The 18,451-nt window shown below is 35.2% G+C and overlaps 1 protein-coding gene across 1 annotated transcript; it reads right to left on the bottom strand.

The window, feature by feature from the left end:
* Positions 1 to 14,868: 14,868 nt before the first annotated feature.
* LOC142544509 (N-terminal acetyltransferase B complex catalytic subunit NAA20) lies at positions 14,869 to 18,451 on the bottom strand. Its single transcript, XM_075651554.1, is given in 7 exon segments — positions 14,869 to 15,172; positions 15,273 to 15,333; positions 15,528 to 15,597; positions 16,177 to 16,309; positions 18,173 to 18,263; positions 18,358 to 18,405; positions 18,407 to 18,451. Coding segments are annotated over 7 exon segments (525 nt in total). The 5' UTR covers positions 18,437 to 18,451; the 3' UTR covers positions 14,869 to 15,080.

Raw genomic sequence — 18,451 nt, 5'->3', positions numbered from 1 at the left:
TCTATGGGCTGGGCTTGGCCAGGAGGGTCCCTATGTGGGTTGGCTAGGTTTTGGCTCGATGTGGCTCGGGCGTGGCTCGAGTAAATCGGGAGATGGCTCGGGTTGATCGGTTAAGGGTCAAAAACGAAAATTAAAAGGCTAAATTTGAATCCATGGGTCCACGGGGGTGGCTCATGACTTGAAAGGGTAGAATAAATCTTAAAAATGTTATGTTTATAATTTTGGGATCAAAATAATGAGTTTTGGATTTATTCGGGATTTAATCGCTGCACGAAACGCTAATTAACGAGTTAATTGAAACGTCTAGTTTTAAGCCTTATAAAATTATGAAAAATTAGGTTTAAGCTTAAATAATTATTATAAGTCTAAGTTTTGAATTTGGAAATTTTATATTAAGGTTTGGTTTAATTCGGTATTAAAACGCATTAATACGTCACATTTAAAAGATTAATTTAAAAGTCATCGAATTAAGCTAAATAAAAATATGAGAAAATTCATGTAAGCTTAAATAATTATTTGGGACATGTTAGAGTCAATGAAATTAAGAAAATATCATAAACGTGAAATTTTACGTCCAGGGGTAAAACGGTCTTTTTACACCTAGAAAATTAGTAAACGTCATGACAGTGTCCTGAATGCTGTTTTATGTGCTAATATGATTATTTTCAATGGTTATGGATATTTATGGAATTTTTATATGTTAATATGCCAATTTTAAATGTTTATGGATTTTTAAGAGGATTAATATGTTTAAATGTTTTATGATTTAATATGTTAAAACGTTTATTTTAAATGTTTATGATTTAAATATTTATTTTAAACGTTTATGATGTTAAAATGTTTATTTTGAAATGTTTATGGCTGTTTATATGTTAAAACGTTTATTTTAAATGTTTACGGATTTTTAATCTGTTAAAAATATTTATTTTAAAATGTTTATGGATATTTATGATTTTAATATGTTAAATCATGATTTTTAAATGTTCATAATTATTAAGTTTAAATTGGACATTTAAAAGATATGTTGCATGCTTGGTTTCAAAATAAAATGATATTATATGCATGTTTTTATTAAGTGATGGAAACACGACATGTTGAAGGATGTGAAGAGATTGTGACTACTACATGTTGAAAATATCGTGAGGGTTATGGTCCCAGTGGGAGCCCGACGATCGTGTTTCCTTGGATACGAATACGAATACGAATACGTGATACGAATACGAATATGTTAATACGTTGGCCAAAGCCCAGTTGACGGGTGAGAGTGTCGCTGGTGTCCCCGCCGCCCAGTACTGTGGTTTTCTTTAGATGGATCCATTGCCCAATACGATCAAGAATACGAGTCACAATCACGATCTGAATTCAACAAACACGAACATGAATACGAATATGAATATGGATACGAATATGGATATGCATATGAATATGAATACGAATATGAATATGAATATGTTAATGTTTTTATGCATCATGAAAATTTTTACGAAAATGGTTATGTTTTAAGTTTATGCATCTTCATGAAAATGATATTTTAAGTACAAATATTTTTTACTGTTATATGTTAACTGTATTATGTATTACTTGTTATCAAGAATATGATGTGTTGAGTCTTTAGACTTACTAGGTGTGATTGATGCAGGTGATTTTGATGTTAATGTTTTTAGAGGTCATGATGGTTAATCTAACTGGACTGAAGGTGCACATAACCCGAGGACCGACGCTAGTTTTCCGCACTAGTTTACGATTCATGATTTTAAGTGTTGTTAAAGATATTTTTATGACTTTTATTTATGTTATGAGAGATTTTTGAGAGGTTATAGTATGAGCTATACTTTTCAAATAATGTTTTTAAGTTGGTAAAATGTTTGACGATTTTATGCTTGAAAATATTTTCCTTTGGATTTTTAAATGATAGTTGGATGTTTATTTTTAAAATGATGTCAAAAATATTTTATGGTTCGGCCGATGCTAAGTGAGGTTTTAAAAAAAAAAATTCTAGCACTTTTTAAGAAAATGAATAAGCAGACGTTTCACATGATTTCCCCTCGGGGTGGACGGTGTGACGGAAAACCCAAAGAGTGTTGTCTCCACGGGCTCCAAATTGCGATTCTCCAGATCCATCTGATCCAGAGCCTCTTGAAATAAACATTGACATAGCTACCTGAATCGAAAAACACCATTCTGATGTCGTAATTGGCAATCTTGGTTTGGATGACCAGAGCATCATTATGAGGTAGACAGATGCCCTGTAAATCCTTGGGCCCAAAGCTAATAGTGAGTTCCTCCTTTCTTTTAGAGTTGTCTACTCTCAAAATTTCTCTTCGACTCCAAGCCTTCCTCGCTCTATTGGAGTCACCGTCTGTAGATCCTCCTGAAATCATTTTTATCACCCCAAGGTGGGGGATTTCCCCCGATCTTTATCCTCTCGGGCTCTTCCTGTCGTAGGAGGCCTGTCTTTAGTATCTGAGATTGGTCTGGAACTCGGAGCCCGGGTTGGAAAGGTAGGTCCTGAGCTCCGGGGCACTTAGGGGGGTCCCTAACTTTTTTAGGTGCTGGTTTGGTTTCTTCAGGGTTCACCCGAGGGTATTTTCTCTTTAATTGTCCGCACTCGCTAGTGTTACCCGGCGATGGAGGCATCAATGACAGTATTACTCATCCACTGAGCCTTGGTCTTACAGGTGATCGTATACATATATTGTTAGTCACAACCAACTCTCATCCTTCAAAAATATCATCATTTTCATCACTTATCAAAATCATGCACATACGTAGTTTTTCCTTAAAATCAAGCATGAAACATATTTTCATAATTGCATAATCATATTTGTGATACATAACGTTTAAAAATATGATAAATTTGTGATCAGGTCTCTATCAGTACTAAAAACTCAACCCGGGTTCAAAATGACTATTTTTCCCCTGGAAACCCTAAATGACCATTTTACCTCTGGACCTCAAAATTTCGACCCGAAGCCAACCAAATTCCTTAAAACACCTCAAAACGTAATAGTAAGCATTTCTTAGACATTAACTCGAGCCTGTTCCAAAACTTATACGATTCGTTTTAAAACTTGGACCGGGGTCCCGATTTTAAACCGAATCAACCCGAATTTCAACCAAAATTTTCCCAAATTAAACCATGACTTGAACCTACATGACCAGACCTTAAAACACTTAATTCAGACCACCTAGGGCCCTCGGAAAAGACTGAACATCTGCAAGAATTAATTCAACACGCAAGCACCGAAAACCCTAGTGAGCTAAACCTTCGAATTATCGATCCTAGGCCTAACCAACCCAAACCAGCCTTGAACCATTGTTACCTAGGACCAAGATCAGACAAAGATCAGACCAAGGACCAACCAAACCCATGCCTACAGCCCAAGGCACGCGGATGTGCATGAGTTACCCGAAAACAAGCCAAAACCCAACCCTTCTCATTTCATGCACCTCGACCCCCACTTAACACGAGACAAGCCATGTAAGGACCTCCCCTAGGCCTTATTTTGGACCCTCTTGGACCGCACCATGGCCTGGTTTAGTCCCACTTGGCCGTGCCTCCCTTTTTCTTACAGTAGACCAACCAAAACCCTAGCCGCTCAAGGAGAAACGAATTGCCCTCTCTACATTCGTGGACAACTCGAGACTCCAGCCCCTAGACACCTTCAATCCCTTCGTGTACAGCCCTTACAAGCCTTAACCTAGCAGCCCCTTCATGCAATACACAATAGCGTGAGTTATATGCAAGCAAAACACATATTTCATGTCAAATCTTTGCAAAAATGACACCACTTGATACATTAAAGAATTCTCCATGCAAATACATATACATCAGCATATAAATTGTGTAAATTATGAGAAGAAGAGATACATGACATAATTACGCTCGAAAACTTTGAGATAGTCGCGTCGGACGTGCACCGAAGTGACGGGAGAAGAGTTTTCTTGAAAACCTTTGAAGAATTCGAAGTGGCTGCTGAAGAACAATTGAAAAGATGCTGTTGCTGCTGTTGGTGTGAGGGAGGGGGCGGCCACAAGGTAGAGATTATGTTTAGGGTTTAGTTTATTAGGTTTAAGTCATAAATTAAAACACTAATGGGCCCTTAATTAAAAATTAAAGGGTTTTGGGCCCATTAAGTACTAAAATAAACACATCAAGCCCAATAATACTTACGAAAAATATTTCGTTTATGTACGTTTTAGAAAAATTGTCCGAGCTCTCAAAAAGTCATCCGACTCGCTAAATTTTGCGTACCAGTTAAAATATGACCTGACAAGTAAAAATACTCCACCAAGGCCAATTTTCGAAATTATCCCTTAATTACACCATATATTAAATAATTGAAAATAATTATTTAATAAAATATTTTTCCTAAGTATCCCCGATTTCCGTTCCTCGTTCTAGCGCGAAAACTACTAAAAGCCGCCCTTATGCATGAAACTTTAATAAACCATGAAATAAAACACATATTCATGATAAAATCATGCATTTAATGCATGAAAATAATTTAACATAAGAAATTGATAACTGATTTCAAATCCATCGGCCCAAATACAACGTAACAGCCAGTCAGATCATATCGAAAACGATATTGATGTGAGGCCTAACCATGCCATTGTGAGGGGCAATGATAAACACCGCGGTCTTTTTCATATGTTGTCAATCTATATATTCTCATTGTTTGTAGATAAAGACACTTTCGATGTTTACAATATATGGTTATCAACCAAGGAAAATAAATTTTCTAATTTTAATCTACTAATAAATTTATAGAAAAAATTAAAATCACACACACACACACACACACAATCTTTGATGCTAACAAAAAGAATTGTTGAAACAATTTGCACCAAAAAGTAGCATCCTAAGCCAAACAACTTTAAAACATGGTTAACGTCCCTGAAAATCACACAAGCCAAAGACTCCTAAAAGCAAATATAAGCCTACAAGCCTTTTATTAAGAGACATCGATTAAAATAAAAAGCATAGTAGAAAAGAAATCAGCAACAAAACAAAGTCGAGTAAAATGGACTTCCCACTATTCATGAATGGGCCTGGCATTCGCCTCCCAATGGGAGCAGGCCCTAGAGCAGATAATTCGTGTGGGCCTCCATCTGGGCTTTCGTTTGGAGTTCCAGTGGGCTGAATTGACAGGGGCACCCTTATATCAACCTTCTGACCCGCTTGGCAGTGGCCCACAAATCCGCAGATATAGAAGTAATGGCCGGACCTCCGGATGGGTATGGAATCGTTTCCGGTTGAATAGGCGGCGATCGGTGAAGTGGCGTCGCAGGAGTGGAAGTCCGAGCGGCTCACTTGCAGTACGTTGTGATATTGAGGATCGTAATTGAAAACTACACGTAAAGAATCGCTGTAATTTTCTATTCCAACAGCTCGGTTTTTGTTTAATTCTTTCTTTCAAGAAACTGGAAATTATTGCGAGAAAACGATGATCATCCTGAAAAACAAACTCACTGAGAGTGTCGTCAACTTGGAAAATCTTGGAAGAAGACCATTGATTATAATCCACGTTGCCGATAATGGTCCACCCAGCGGAATCTCCGACATCGTAAACAGTCGCAGCCATGGAAAATCCAAGAAAAGGTATCATAAAGAAGATTAGCATTTGATTCATTGCCTAACCAATATCTCAAAACAATCGGGGAATTTTAGGAAATGAGAAACAAGATTAATGCATAACGGATTTTGAAGAGATAGTACAGTATCTGGTGGAGAAGCTGAATGCCCAAGGTTTGTGCTGTAGATGGCTCACAGCACATGCGTGATTATAATAGAGTTGGTTTGGCATGATATTTTTGCATCGTCTATTTATTATATATTTCAACTTTATCTTTCAAATACTACTATTAAGAAATATAAATACAAGACTAGGTCTCTTGTGAGACGGTCTCACGAATCTTTGTCTGTCAGACGGGTTAACCCTACCGATATTCACAATAAAAGTAATACTCTTAGCATAAAAAACAATACTTTTTCATGAATGATCCAAATAAGAGATTCGTCTCACAAAATACGACCCGTGAGACCATCTCACACAAGTTTTTTCCTAAATATAAATAGTAAAAGGCTAATGAGTGTGCTCATTTGATTGGAGGCTCCATTTTTTTTAAATCTTTTAAGGGAGATTAAACATTAGTAAAAAAAACAATTAATCAACCTTATTTATGATTCTATAAACTTTAAATTGTGTAAATAGTCATACATATGGGATATATGCTTTGTATGTATCTAAGAAAATAAAATAGTTACTTCAAATATTTAATTAAATCATAATAGGATAAGAATAAGATGTATAAGCTGAATATGTAGATGAAATAAATTCAATTAAATTTAAATTTTGTTATAGTTGAATTATATGAAAAATATTATGCATCTATATATATAGTTTGAGATCCATATACTGATAATTTTTGCTCTTCCAAACATACCAATTAATTTTATCTTCCGAAATATCCCTTTCTCATATATAATACCCTTTTGTGTAAAAGAAAAAACTAAATACATTAACATTGGAAAAAATGTTTCAATATAACTACACTTTAACATATATGTGTAAATCATTTGTTATATTCAGATTTAATATAATGTACACGATATGAGCAAAGATTTATTGGGACTAATAGTAATAAATTTATATGAAAAATTACAATTTTAGTCATGTAAATTAACATGTCCTAAATTTTAGTCATATAATTTGTCAAAGTTTGATTTTCGTCCAATAACTTGAATTTTTTTGGCATTTTTCTGCCCGAAATGAGTGAATACACTAATTATTGATTATTTGACACCGAGATATTCTATGTGACTCATGTGACAAGAATAAGACTTATATTATACGCATTGAATTCTACATAAACATAAATAAAAAGAATCAACAAAATTTTTCCCTCTCATTTTGAAATAATGAGTGGTTTTTTTGTTCATTTTCTTCTTTTGTTTAAATGAATTTTAATTAATTTTAACTACATAATATATATTTTATTATCATCACATGTGACACATAACCACATAGGATGATATCATTGTCAAATAAACTATAACTGATGAATCTAGTGATTTCGGGTTTAATAAAAATTATTTGATGACACCAAACTTTAACAAGTTACATGATTAAAATTCAAAACTGATCAACTTTATTGATTAAAATTATAATTTTTCCTAACCGTAAACCACGTCCACGATGATATTTCAAGTAACACATATTTTAATCACAAAATTTAATTAGATTTGCACTTACGAAGCACATTAATAAATTTTTTTTTTTTTATCGATTTTTCCCCTACTTGTTGGCATATTATTTGCGTCAAGAAAACGGAGTGTTGAGTCTGTTAGTCGGGTCGGGTATTTTTTTAAAAAAAATCGGGTTCGTCGGTACCCGATACCCGAAAATAATTTTCGGGTTCGGATTCGGGTATTTCACCGATATCCGATCGGGTATCGGGTAACCGAAATTTTTTTTTTTTTAAATATTGGGCCTATATGTCTATTCATTTAAAAATACATGTATTTTGTGGCTAGTCATGACTCGATATAATGACAAATGATTAATCATAAAATGATATAATGACATTATATTTTGTGAAATGTGAAAAATACATGTTTTTTTTTAATTTACTAGCTATAACTCGATATAATGACGTGATTTTTTGTGATATGCGAAAAATATATATGTTTTTTCAAAAAAAAATTTAAAAAAATTAACTTTTTTTTTCGGGTACCCGACTGTCAGGTACCCGAAAATACCCGATCATTTCGGGTATCCGATAGTCGGTCCGACATGATCGGATTGGTGTCGGGTAGTAAAATTTACTACCTGACTTGTCGGATACCCGAAATTTCGAATATCCGAACCGTAAAACCCGACCCGTGCCCAACCCTTTATACAACAACCGTCCGATGAATCTATGAAGTTGAAGTTGAGGTCCTGACTCCAAAGCGCTGACTGAAGTTGAAAATTACTTTTAATTGTCAAATGTGGTTGGGATATTAGTTTAAGAAATTTATGTTTTTGGGATGCAAAAATCAATGGAAAAATACGTTAGTCTCAGGTGCAATATCTTGATATATAAATATGAAAATAAAAATTAAATTGAACATTATATTTTATGAAGTACAACAAATCATTTTGTTTCAAAGATAATACACTCTTAATACATGAAAACAAAATAACTCAAAAATATTATAGAACAACACACTCAAATAAAAATATATTGAAATAAGAGAAGAACTCGAGAATAATAAGTGGTGAAGTGAAGGAATGAAGATATATTTATAGAGCTCCATTATCCATGTGAAACAGCGTGTTTCCTTCGTCAATTTTGGTACACAAAGCTACTGAAATTTTCGCTACATAAAGATAGCCAACCACCACCATCAACGTGTTATCTGCTACCATTCATAATTTTGCCAACATTTCTCTCACTTGGAGATTTGATTGAGAATCAAACATATCTCCACAACTCCACACATCTTTTCAATCTTGTCATTACCTGCTGCTTGCGTTTTCGTTTGGCCACTTGAAGATCTACACCACTCAAACTTATCAGTGTTCACCGGCTTGGTAAGAACATCAGCTATGTTATCATTTGTATGGATCTTCTGCATATTCGCATTTCTTTCTTCTACTACTTCTCGAACAAAGTGAAATTGAACTTTAATGTCTTTAGTCATGGAATGAAAGGCTGGATTCCTGGCTATGTGCAAGGCGCTCTGACGGTCACAAAACAAATGAACCTTATCTTGTTTTTGTCTAATATCCTCCAATTATCTTTTAATCCATATTACCTCATTGCAAGCTTGAGTATCTACCTTATATTCTATTTCCATTGTAGATAATGCCACAACTGTTTGCAGTTTTGAAACTCAACTTACAGCTCTCTATGCAAGTGTAAACACATAACCAGCGATATATATTTTTTTATGAAGATCACCCGCATAATCTGAATCGACATAGCCCCTGAGTGTAAAATCAGATCCTCCATAACATAATGTAGTATATGAGGTACACTTAATGTATCTAAGGATCCTCTTAACAGTGCTCCAATGCTCTCGTCTAGGATTTGCCATATACTGCCTAACTGCTCTCACTGCTTGAGCAATGTCTGGTCTTGTACAGATCACGACAAACAACAATTTTTTCACTACTGAGGCATATGGTAATCAAGACATCTCATCTTTTGTGCTTCATTGCTAGGACACATCTAAGAGGATAACTTGAAGCTAACGGGAAGATTAGTCAAATTGGCTTACTATCTTGCATGTTGAAGTGTTGCAAGACTTTTTTCAAATAATTTTATGGGAAAGCCACATTTTTCCGTCACTTCTATTTCGTTGAACTTGCATCCCTAGGATCTTGTTTGCTGGTTCCAAGTTCTTCATATCAAATTCCCTAGCCAACCGTGCCTTGAACTCTTAGACTTGATCTATGTTGGGGCGGCTACCAATATAATCATCACAAGATCTCTTGAACTATGTACAAGGGTCTGCACTAAGTTTGTTCTATCCAAAACTCATGATATAGGAATCAAATCTCTTGTACCAACATCTCAACGCCTGTTTGAGAGCATACAGAGATTTGTTCACCCTACAAATCAAGTTCTATTTGCCTTTTTTGGAAAAATCTTCTGACTGAGGCATATAGATTTCTTCTCAAAATCTCCTTGAGTAAATGTCATTTTCACATCTAGCTATTCTAGATTGTAGAAACATCGGACACAATGCCAACACTACTCTGATTGTTGTAAGCCCGAACAACTGGAGAAAACATCTCATCGAAGTTAATGTCTTCTTTCTGAGCATACATTTTTACCACCAATCTAGCACGATGCCACTCTACTTGGTTATTGTCATTACACTGGATCTTATAGATCCACCTGTTACCAATGGTTTTCCTAACTTTAGAAACCTCAGACTCAACATGTTCTTGTTCCTTGTGCTCCATTACTGCTTCACAAGAAATTTGATATTCGTCTATCTTATTTTTCACCTGAATTCTAGTAGTTTCTGAATTCATTGGGTCTTTATCTCCCTTTACTTTATCTTCCTCGAAGATAACATCTCTGTTGATGACAAGCTTGTGGAAAGTAGGATCCCACAAGTGAAACCCCTTTACACCATCAGCATAACCCAATAAGATACATTTCTGGATTTCAAATCAAACTTTGATGTACAAAAAATGCACAAAACTTTCAAATGTATGCAAATGAGAATAATCAGTCGGCTTTCCAGTCTACAACATTGCTTTTGTTCTATCCAACACGGTCATGTTCATCCACTTTGTCACTCCATTCTGTTGAGGTGTGTAAGCCGTCGTGAACTATCTTTGATGCCCTCATGTTGACAAAACTCATCAAATTCGCTATCGATATATTCTCCTCAATTGTCAGTCCTCAAATAGTTGATTTTTTTTTTCAGAATCAAATTCAACACGCATTGAAATCTTTGAATACTTGGAAAACATCTTATTTCTTCTTGATTGGATACACCCAACATCTTCTAGAGAAATCATCAATGAACGAGACAAAGTATCTCGCTCCTCCTAGGAATACAACTGATGTCTGCCAAACATCCGAATGAATAAACTCCAACATGCTTTTGCTTTTGGCAGTAGAAGTGTCAAACTTTAATCTGTGTTGTTTACCAGTTAGACAATGCTTACGAAAGGACATTGAAACTTTTGTAAGCCCCGACAACAGCTTTCGTTCTGAGAGAATTTTCAACCCTCGTTTTGACATATGTCTGAGCTTTCTATGTCATAACACTATTACTTCTTCTCCTGCACCAATCGATGCAACGAATAGTTCCGCCTCTTTGTGTATTTCTACCAAAAGTAAATATAGATTTGCATCAATATTTTCCTCTTTCATAACCACAAGCGCGCTCCTCATAATTTTCATGATCACATTCTCGATACGGATTTGACACCCAATATCATCCAATTGTCCTAAGGACAAATGATTCTTCGTCAGCCCCTTCAAATCTCGTACCTACTATATGGTGCGAATGATGTCCATCAAATATTTTTATTTTGATGATACCAACCTCAGCGATTTCCCAGGCATGATAATTTTATTATTCAGGAACCGCAGTTAAGACATCGTCGAAGTTTAAAAAGTCCTGTGAGGATATTGTTGGTTAAATTGATGATAAGTTGATCACATGAATCTGATAGACTTTGAAGTAGAAGTTTCACACATTTTTTCCTCTATTTTATGCTCCATAGATGTGAGTTGAGCAAATAGAATATTTAGAGTATCGTTATGATCAGTCATTGATGAGTATTTCGTCATTCGAAGAATATAAAACATCATCTTTAGAAAAATCTTATTATGTAGTGAATTGACTTCGTACATCTTTGTCATATCACATATAACTTTTGTCGTCTTTATCTCAAGGATACTTGAGAATATTTCGTCTGCTATGGCCAAGTGTAAATTGACAACAACATTATCTTAAACGTCTACTACTCATTTTTCTTTAAAATATAATAGAATTTTTTGTATTTTTTTATACCTTCGGCCGAGATGTCCATATACATATATATTTTAAATATAATTTGCATCCTTTAAAATAAACCAACCAACCTAGTATTTGAAAATAAAAAAGAATGCAATTCAAAACATGAAATCGTAAATCGTCAAACCAATCCTAAAATTAGCAATTTTCAAAATAGCAAAAAACACTTAAATCCTATCAAAACCTCTCAAAAGCATAGTCATAAAATCTTTAAAGTAATTTTAAATCATAATGCGAAAAACTAGCGACGGTCCTCGGGTTGTGTGCACCATCAGTCTAGCTAGTTCGACCATCAAGACCTCCATCAATCAACAAAATCATGCTCACCTACATCGATTACACCTAGTGAGTCTATTGACTCAACAAACCTCAACCATAATAATAAGTAATACATTTACATTCACAAGCAACAATGAAAGATACTTGTATTAAAATAGCTTTTCATGAACAAGCATAAATTTAAATCATTTTTTCTTTTATCGTATATGTTACCCCTTTTATTCAATTCAGATCATTAATTGTGACTTTCGTTTCAACTTTGGGTTGATAGATCCATTTACGTATAACCATGGTACCAGACAGTGGGGACATCAGCGACACTCTCACCCGTCAACTGAGCCTTGGCCTAACATATCATCATATCATCGTATTAGTCACAATCAAGTCATCTCCTTCAACCTTTCATTATTTTCACCACTTATAAAAATTCATGCATGTATATCATTTTTCTTTTAAACCAAGCACTGCAACACGTCTTTTAGCATTATCGTTTTTCATCATAAAATTCCATAAACTTCCAAAATAAAATTTTAGCATTCAGGACACTGCAATGACGTCTAACATTTTTTAGGTGTAAAATAACTGTTTTGCCCCTGAAACCCCAACTTGCTCAATTTACACTTGAACCTTAAAACGACGACCCGAATCCATCCAAACTTAGCGTAACACCTTAAAATACACCCATAAGCATTTCTTAGACGTAAACTTAAGCTCCTCGACTAATTTTCCAATTCGTTTTACAACTTAAACGTACGTCCCGGTTTTAACCCGAATCAACTCCAAACTTTACCAAATTTGAATCATAACTTATAACACCTAACCCCATACCCAATACAAACCAAATCAAACCATTTAGAACCCTTGAACAAGCCTAGAACCTTGTTGGAAATTCTGCACGATTTTGAACCACACCCTAGCCCTAGCCAAGTTCAAGCTATTCGATCATCGCCCTTAACCACTGTGTCCAGACCCTAACCAACCTTCTTAAGACCCTGAACGGCCCCTAGAGACCCTGATGGACCGAGCTTAAAGAGCCTAGAACGCACAGCCCCCCAAACTCGATCCTTACATGGCTTGCGCGCCCAAGCATCACGCTACAACCCTTTCCCTTCAAACCAGCCTTCCCTCAATCAGACTAGAACCATGACTAGACCCTATTAGGCCCCTTAAACATGTCCCTACAGCAGCTAGTGGCCGCGCCCTCGTAGGAATCCAAAACCGAAAACCCTAGCTCCTTAAAACCCGATTTTCGTTCAGCATGTCTCCCTACCTTGTCCAGCCCTCGGCCATGCATCTATGGACCCTTAAACATGTTGAAAACGTCATTTCCCATAGCTCTATCATAACAACCCATTTGTGCATCATAATCATGAATTTAGAAAGATAAAAACTCAAGTTTTGTCCGTGTTTTGTAATAAAAACGAAAATAAAAGAAAGTGTATAATATTTTTCATGCAATCATGTTAAATACACATAATATGGTATGAGCGATGAGTGAATGAAGATTAAGACGTGTCTTTACGTATTTTACGCACGAAAACAATTTGAGATGTGAAGGACGTTGGCGAAAAGACCAAGACCCTTGATGCGCTTTCCTCTCAACTATCACGTGAATTTTCTTCTCAAAATGTATGGTGGGTGGCGTGAGGAGTGGGGAGAGAAAACTAGGACTCTTGCCTGATGTAGGCGTGAGTTTATGTTGTGTAGATTAGATTTTTAGAAGCTTGCTTTGATATAAAATATAGGATAGGAGTTTAGGATAAATAACCATAGTATAATAGGCTCATTAGAATGTAGGAAAATTATTTTGTTTATGATAGTTTTCGAAAATATTAACATAGTTCTCAAAAAGTCCCTATTTTCGTCAAAAATCAATTATCGATTTAAAATATGACTAGACGCGTAAAAACACCTCAAAAGACATCATTTTCGAAAATCTCATATTAAATATATCATATATTAATTAATTAAAAAGAATCATTTAATAAAAATATTTTCTTTTTACGATCCCTGATCTCCGTCCCTCGATCGCGTCTCGAATAACCTTTAAACACGGTTTTATGTATTCTAATAGAAAACCATATTTTAAACATGTAAACATGTCTGCCATATTCAATAAATGCAATTAAAGTAATTTAATTAAGCATTTTCTATTTTTTCTAGATTTACATACAATTGGATTACATTAGCGCATTTTGAACCTTACATTATCATTCATCTCATTCAACTTCCCATCATCTGTCAAGTCCCTCGATTTATCTCCAATATCCTCCGAGCAATTCTTCTCTCTTAATTGTCGTTATCTTTATTTTTCACAACATAAAATTACTCTAATTGAACTTTGTTATCTCGTACATGCACATCATTATGTCTACAACAATATAGTAGACTAAACAAAATAATATCACCTTAATAAAATCTCGAAAAAATTTTTCCGATGTGTAAAATCGGTTTAGACTGCAATTATATAGCATACTCAAAATTTTAAGAAATTTTAAACAAAATCTTATACCATTTATTTGTCTCAGATGCAGTATCTTGATATATAACTATGAAAATAAAGAATAAAATTGAGCACCGAAATTTACGTGAAAAACCTATAAAAATTATTAAAGTAAAAATCACATAACAAGATTAAAAAAATTTCACTAAAATATTTTATGGTGTACAACCACACTAGTAGTGTTTCCAAATAGAATATTCTCTTAATACACGTTAACAAAACACTTCACAAAAATTATAAAAACAACACTGAGATGAGAGAAGAACAGGAGAATGAGATGTGAAATGAGGGCATAATGCTTTATTTATAGAGCTTATTTATCCATGTGAAACAACGTGTTTCTTTCGTCAAATTTCATGCACAAAGCTATCGAATTTTCCGCTGCATAATGATGACAGCCGACCACCACCATCAATATGTCATGTGCTGTCATTCATAATTTTGCCAACAAAATACCGATGCAACTTCCAATATAGTTGGGGAGTTTAAATGACGAGATGGTTTGCCACACATCGATCATGTTCGAACAATATAATCGTTTTTTTTAAAAACTTGAAAATTGGTAATATACTTCCACAGCCCCAAATAGTTAAAGATACACGTGTTTAATTGCGGTTTAGTAGTCTCAAATACTCAGACCAGTTGTATTTAAAGAAAAAACCATTCCTCAAAATCTCAAGATTTAGCTCGATAACTTTAGTATCAACAGGAACTCACATTTCATTTAACCTTGATTTGGGTGCTAAAATGAAGAACCCATCCCTAGTCATATTCCAATTCGTCCGGAGTGATGGGCCGCTTCAAAGGAATAACAGACTTCTTTTCCACATCCCTCGGCAGAGCTTTCCTCATATCTGAAAATTAAAAACATCACGGCAAAAGATACCATTTAGAAAAGCCAACAATATTCGGTCAAAACAGACGACTTTCTCAGATTTGTGTACAGCAACTCACCCAAGCCATCCTCCTCACCAGAGTAATATCGAAGTACGCGTCTATACACTATGTAGCCAAGCTGAAAAAAGAAAAAAATGAGCATTCATGGGGATGCAATTATGAGTAGAAAACACATCCATCCATGTATTCGATACAATTTTCAAAGGAATGCAATTATCAGTAGAAAACACATCCATGTATTCGATACAATTTTCAAAGGACAATGGTTTTAATAACAAATTTTCACGTATGAAGAAACAAAATTTTCAGTACCTTTTCATACATCTTTATGGCAGGTATATTAGAAGCTCTCACGAAAAGGTCCACAAAATAAGCCTTGTCACTGTAGAGACAAAATATTCCATATCATTACTCATATAATACCTCGTAACAGAAATAAATGGAACTTCCTACGCCATTTCATGGTGAAAATGTTACTTTCAAATTTAGAACTAATTATTTGAGAGGGAGACTCAGAGTATTGCATAAAGCAAATCCTAGCAGCTTCATCGTATGTACCGCTCAAGTGAATGCATAAAAGAAGACTCCTATTACTCAAAGTTGTGGCAATTTTCAATGTACATTCTTTTATGCATGCTCCCACTTTCAAGTTTCAAGCAACATAAAAAGTGGCAGACATCAAAATCAAATGAGAAAATGCCACTAAGGCCAAAATACTCGAGAAACTTCACTAACATTGAACATACAATCCCACAGAACACTACCTTTCTCCTAAGATTTAGAATAAAATAGAGAAATGGATTGGACAACAAAGGAAATAATAACGACCTTAAAATTGCAGAAACAAACAACTTGAAGAATCTATTGAAATGTTTGAACACAACCAGAATGTGTCATTTCATTTCTATAAACTATGCCGAATGAAGGCACATCTGAATGCAAAAAAAATGTGGATTCTCACATCTTGTCGCTCATGTTCTCCAATAGGTTCATCAGTTTCTTGGCCAATTGTTGCCTGCGATATTCAGGAGCTACAGTAACAGCAGTTACATGACCATGCCATGACTCACCTTGTCCTTCAACCTTCCCCATAACTGCAAAACAACAAGCGTTAAGGTCCTGTTGAAACAGGCATATTATCCTGTCTAGGAGTTAACATTTCTAAATAGTAAAAATGTTGACGTCAATCAATCCATATCATCACAAATCAGCACCAGATTACGATAACATTCTTTTGGCACACTTAAATCATTCAATTTTACCACGAAAGTCTTTAAATTTGTAATGTCAATCAATGACATCAGACTGTGAACTTGGGGGAAGCCAATGAAGTGAACTTTGAAACTCAGCTTATCGGCGGCATAGATAAATTGGGCCTATCCACTTATCAAGAGAATTCTAGAAACGATAACTTGGGGAAGAGGAAAGGGTTTAGGAGGGAGGAAGATAAATTAGGCAGGAGAGAAGAGAAGAGGTATTCATTGATGTTTATCATGTTTTGATCTTACTAGTTGGTGCTAGGAAGCAAGGAGAGTGAGCGTATTCTTCTTGTAAAAGGATTCTATCCTTGGCAGAGACAATTCTCAGATTATCTTTCGTATTAAATAAATCTATCTTTCTTTTCTATTAGTAAATATTTGCAGATTTAATTGTGTTAGGAGATCTAGATCCTAACAGGGACAGATCTACTTTCTGGTAGCAAGTGGAAGAGCAAGGCAGCCAATTTTCAGTGCATATTTCTCACAAAAATAACTGGAGTGCTCAAAAGACATAGTTACAGCAATAGTTCAGGAATAATTTCATTTTCCTGCATGATATATAAGAACCTTCTGCACTTGATACCTGCTAAGGTCAATCTTATTTTAGTCAAATTTCATTACAGATTAAGGACTTGTGAGAGTCTCAAACAATACCAGAACTGCCACATCCAAATCAAAACTAAGAGTATCACCAGTTAGGCAGAAAGACTAGCAATCTATGACCTCAGATTCATCATTCCTCGTGCAGTCAGGGACATCTTGAACCAAATAACCCAACTTCCCCAAACCTAAGAGTATCCCAAGTTAGGCAGAAAGACTAGCAATCTATGACCTCAGATTCATAATTCTTCGTGTAGTCAGGGACATCATGAACCAAATAACCCAACTTCACCAACCACTGAAAACAATGAAGCCAAAATTAAAACAGGCAATAGCTTCTTTATCAGAAAAACAATTTGAGACTCTATCAATTATTGACCGAATGTGCACCTGCCTTTATTGTTTTTCACCTCATTGATCGACTTTATTCATTCTCCTTCTTTCCTCCCATTCAAAATTTTAAGTAAATCTATTATGTTCCATTACAGGGCTGACAAAACTTGATAACCTAATATGAACCGTACAATTTTAAAGAACATTTGGTTTTCATTAAGTGGGAACAATAAGATAATTCCCAAGTTTAGAAAGTACATCTCATGTTAAAACCAAGAAACAATTGTATTTAGTTTTCCCTTCTTTCAAACAAAGTAACTTTAATCCCAAATTTAAAAGTTACTCTTATTCCAAACGAAGTTGCTCCAATCCTACTATATTGAGTATTTCAATATACTAACGAACAGATATCCATTCTATTAGTCGCACTGCAGACAAGAACTCCCCACTAGAACATCTAATGCACGAGCACAACTAGGATTCTAGTTGAGGGATTGACATACTTCCAAATTTGGACAATTTAATAGATAAAATAAGAGCATATTCAATTAATACAGACGAATTCCCAGCTTCTCAAACCAGCAGCGTCTAAAATCTTTCCACATCTCAGTCTAATGCTTATGCACCATACGAGCAATCAAATCCGGCAATCCAGGAATCTCAATCCTATTGCGATCAAAACCTAAGCAAACAACCTCCTTGTCTTCCCACTTAACAACAATTAAGAATTAAACAAGGATGCTGGACTATAGAAGGGGAACTCACTGTAGCCCATGATTCGGTTGCCAGGAGCTTCCGCCACGTGAAAATAATCCGGCCAACGCGCCAAATAAGTCATATAGAACGACAGGTTGAACTGCAGCCATTGGATTATTGCACTTGTCAATTGAAATATACCGAATTGTCGATTCCTCGAAAAGGTAAGATCGAAACCAGGAAGGGATACTTACTGTTTCTGTGAGATGGTCGAGATTCACAGATGCAAATCGGAGGAGATCAGTTGCAGCAAAACCTTCGAATCGACGTCATCCTCGGCCGCCCTCG

The sequence above is a fragment of the Primulina tabacum genome, chromosome 1 (assembly GCF_025594145.1).
Source record: "Primulina tabacum isolate GXHZ01 chromosome 1, ASM2559414v2, whole genome shotgun sequence".
Classification (NCBI taxonomy): domain Eukaryota; kingdom Viridiplantae; phylum Streptophyta; class Magnoliopsida; order Lamiales; family Gesneriaceae; genus Primulina; species Primulina tabacum.
The sequence above is the reverse complement of the archived record's forward strand: the minus strand, read 5'-3'. Positions and strand labels throughout refer to the sequence as shown.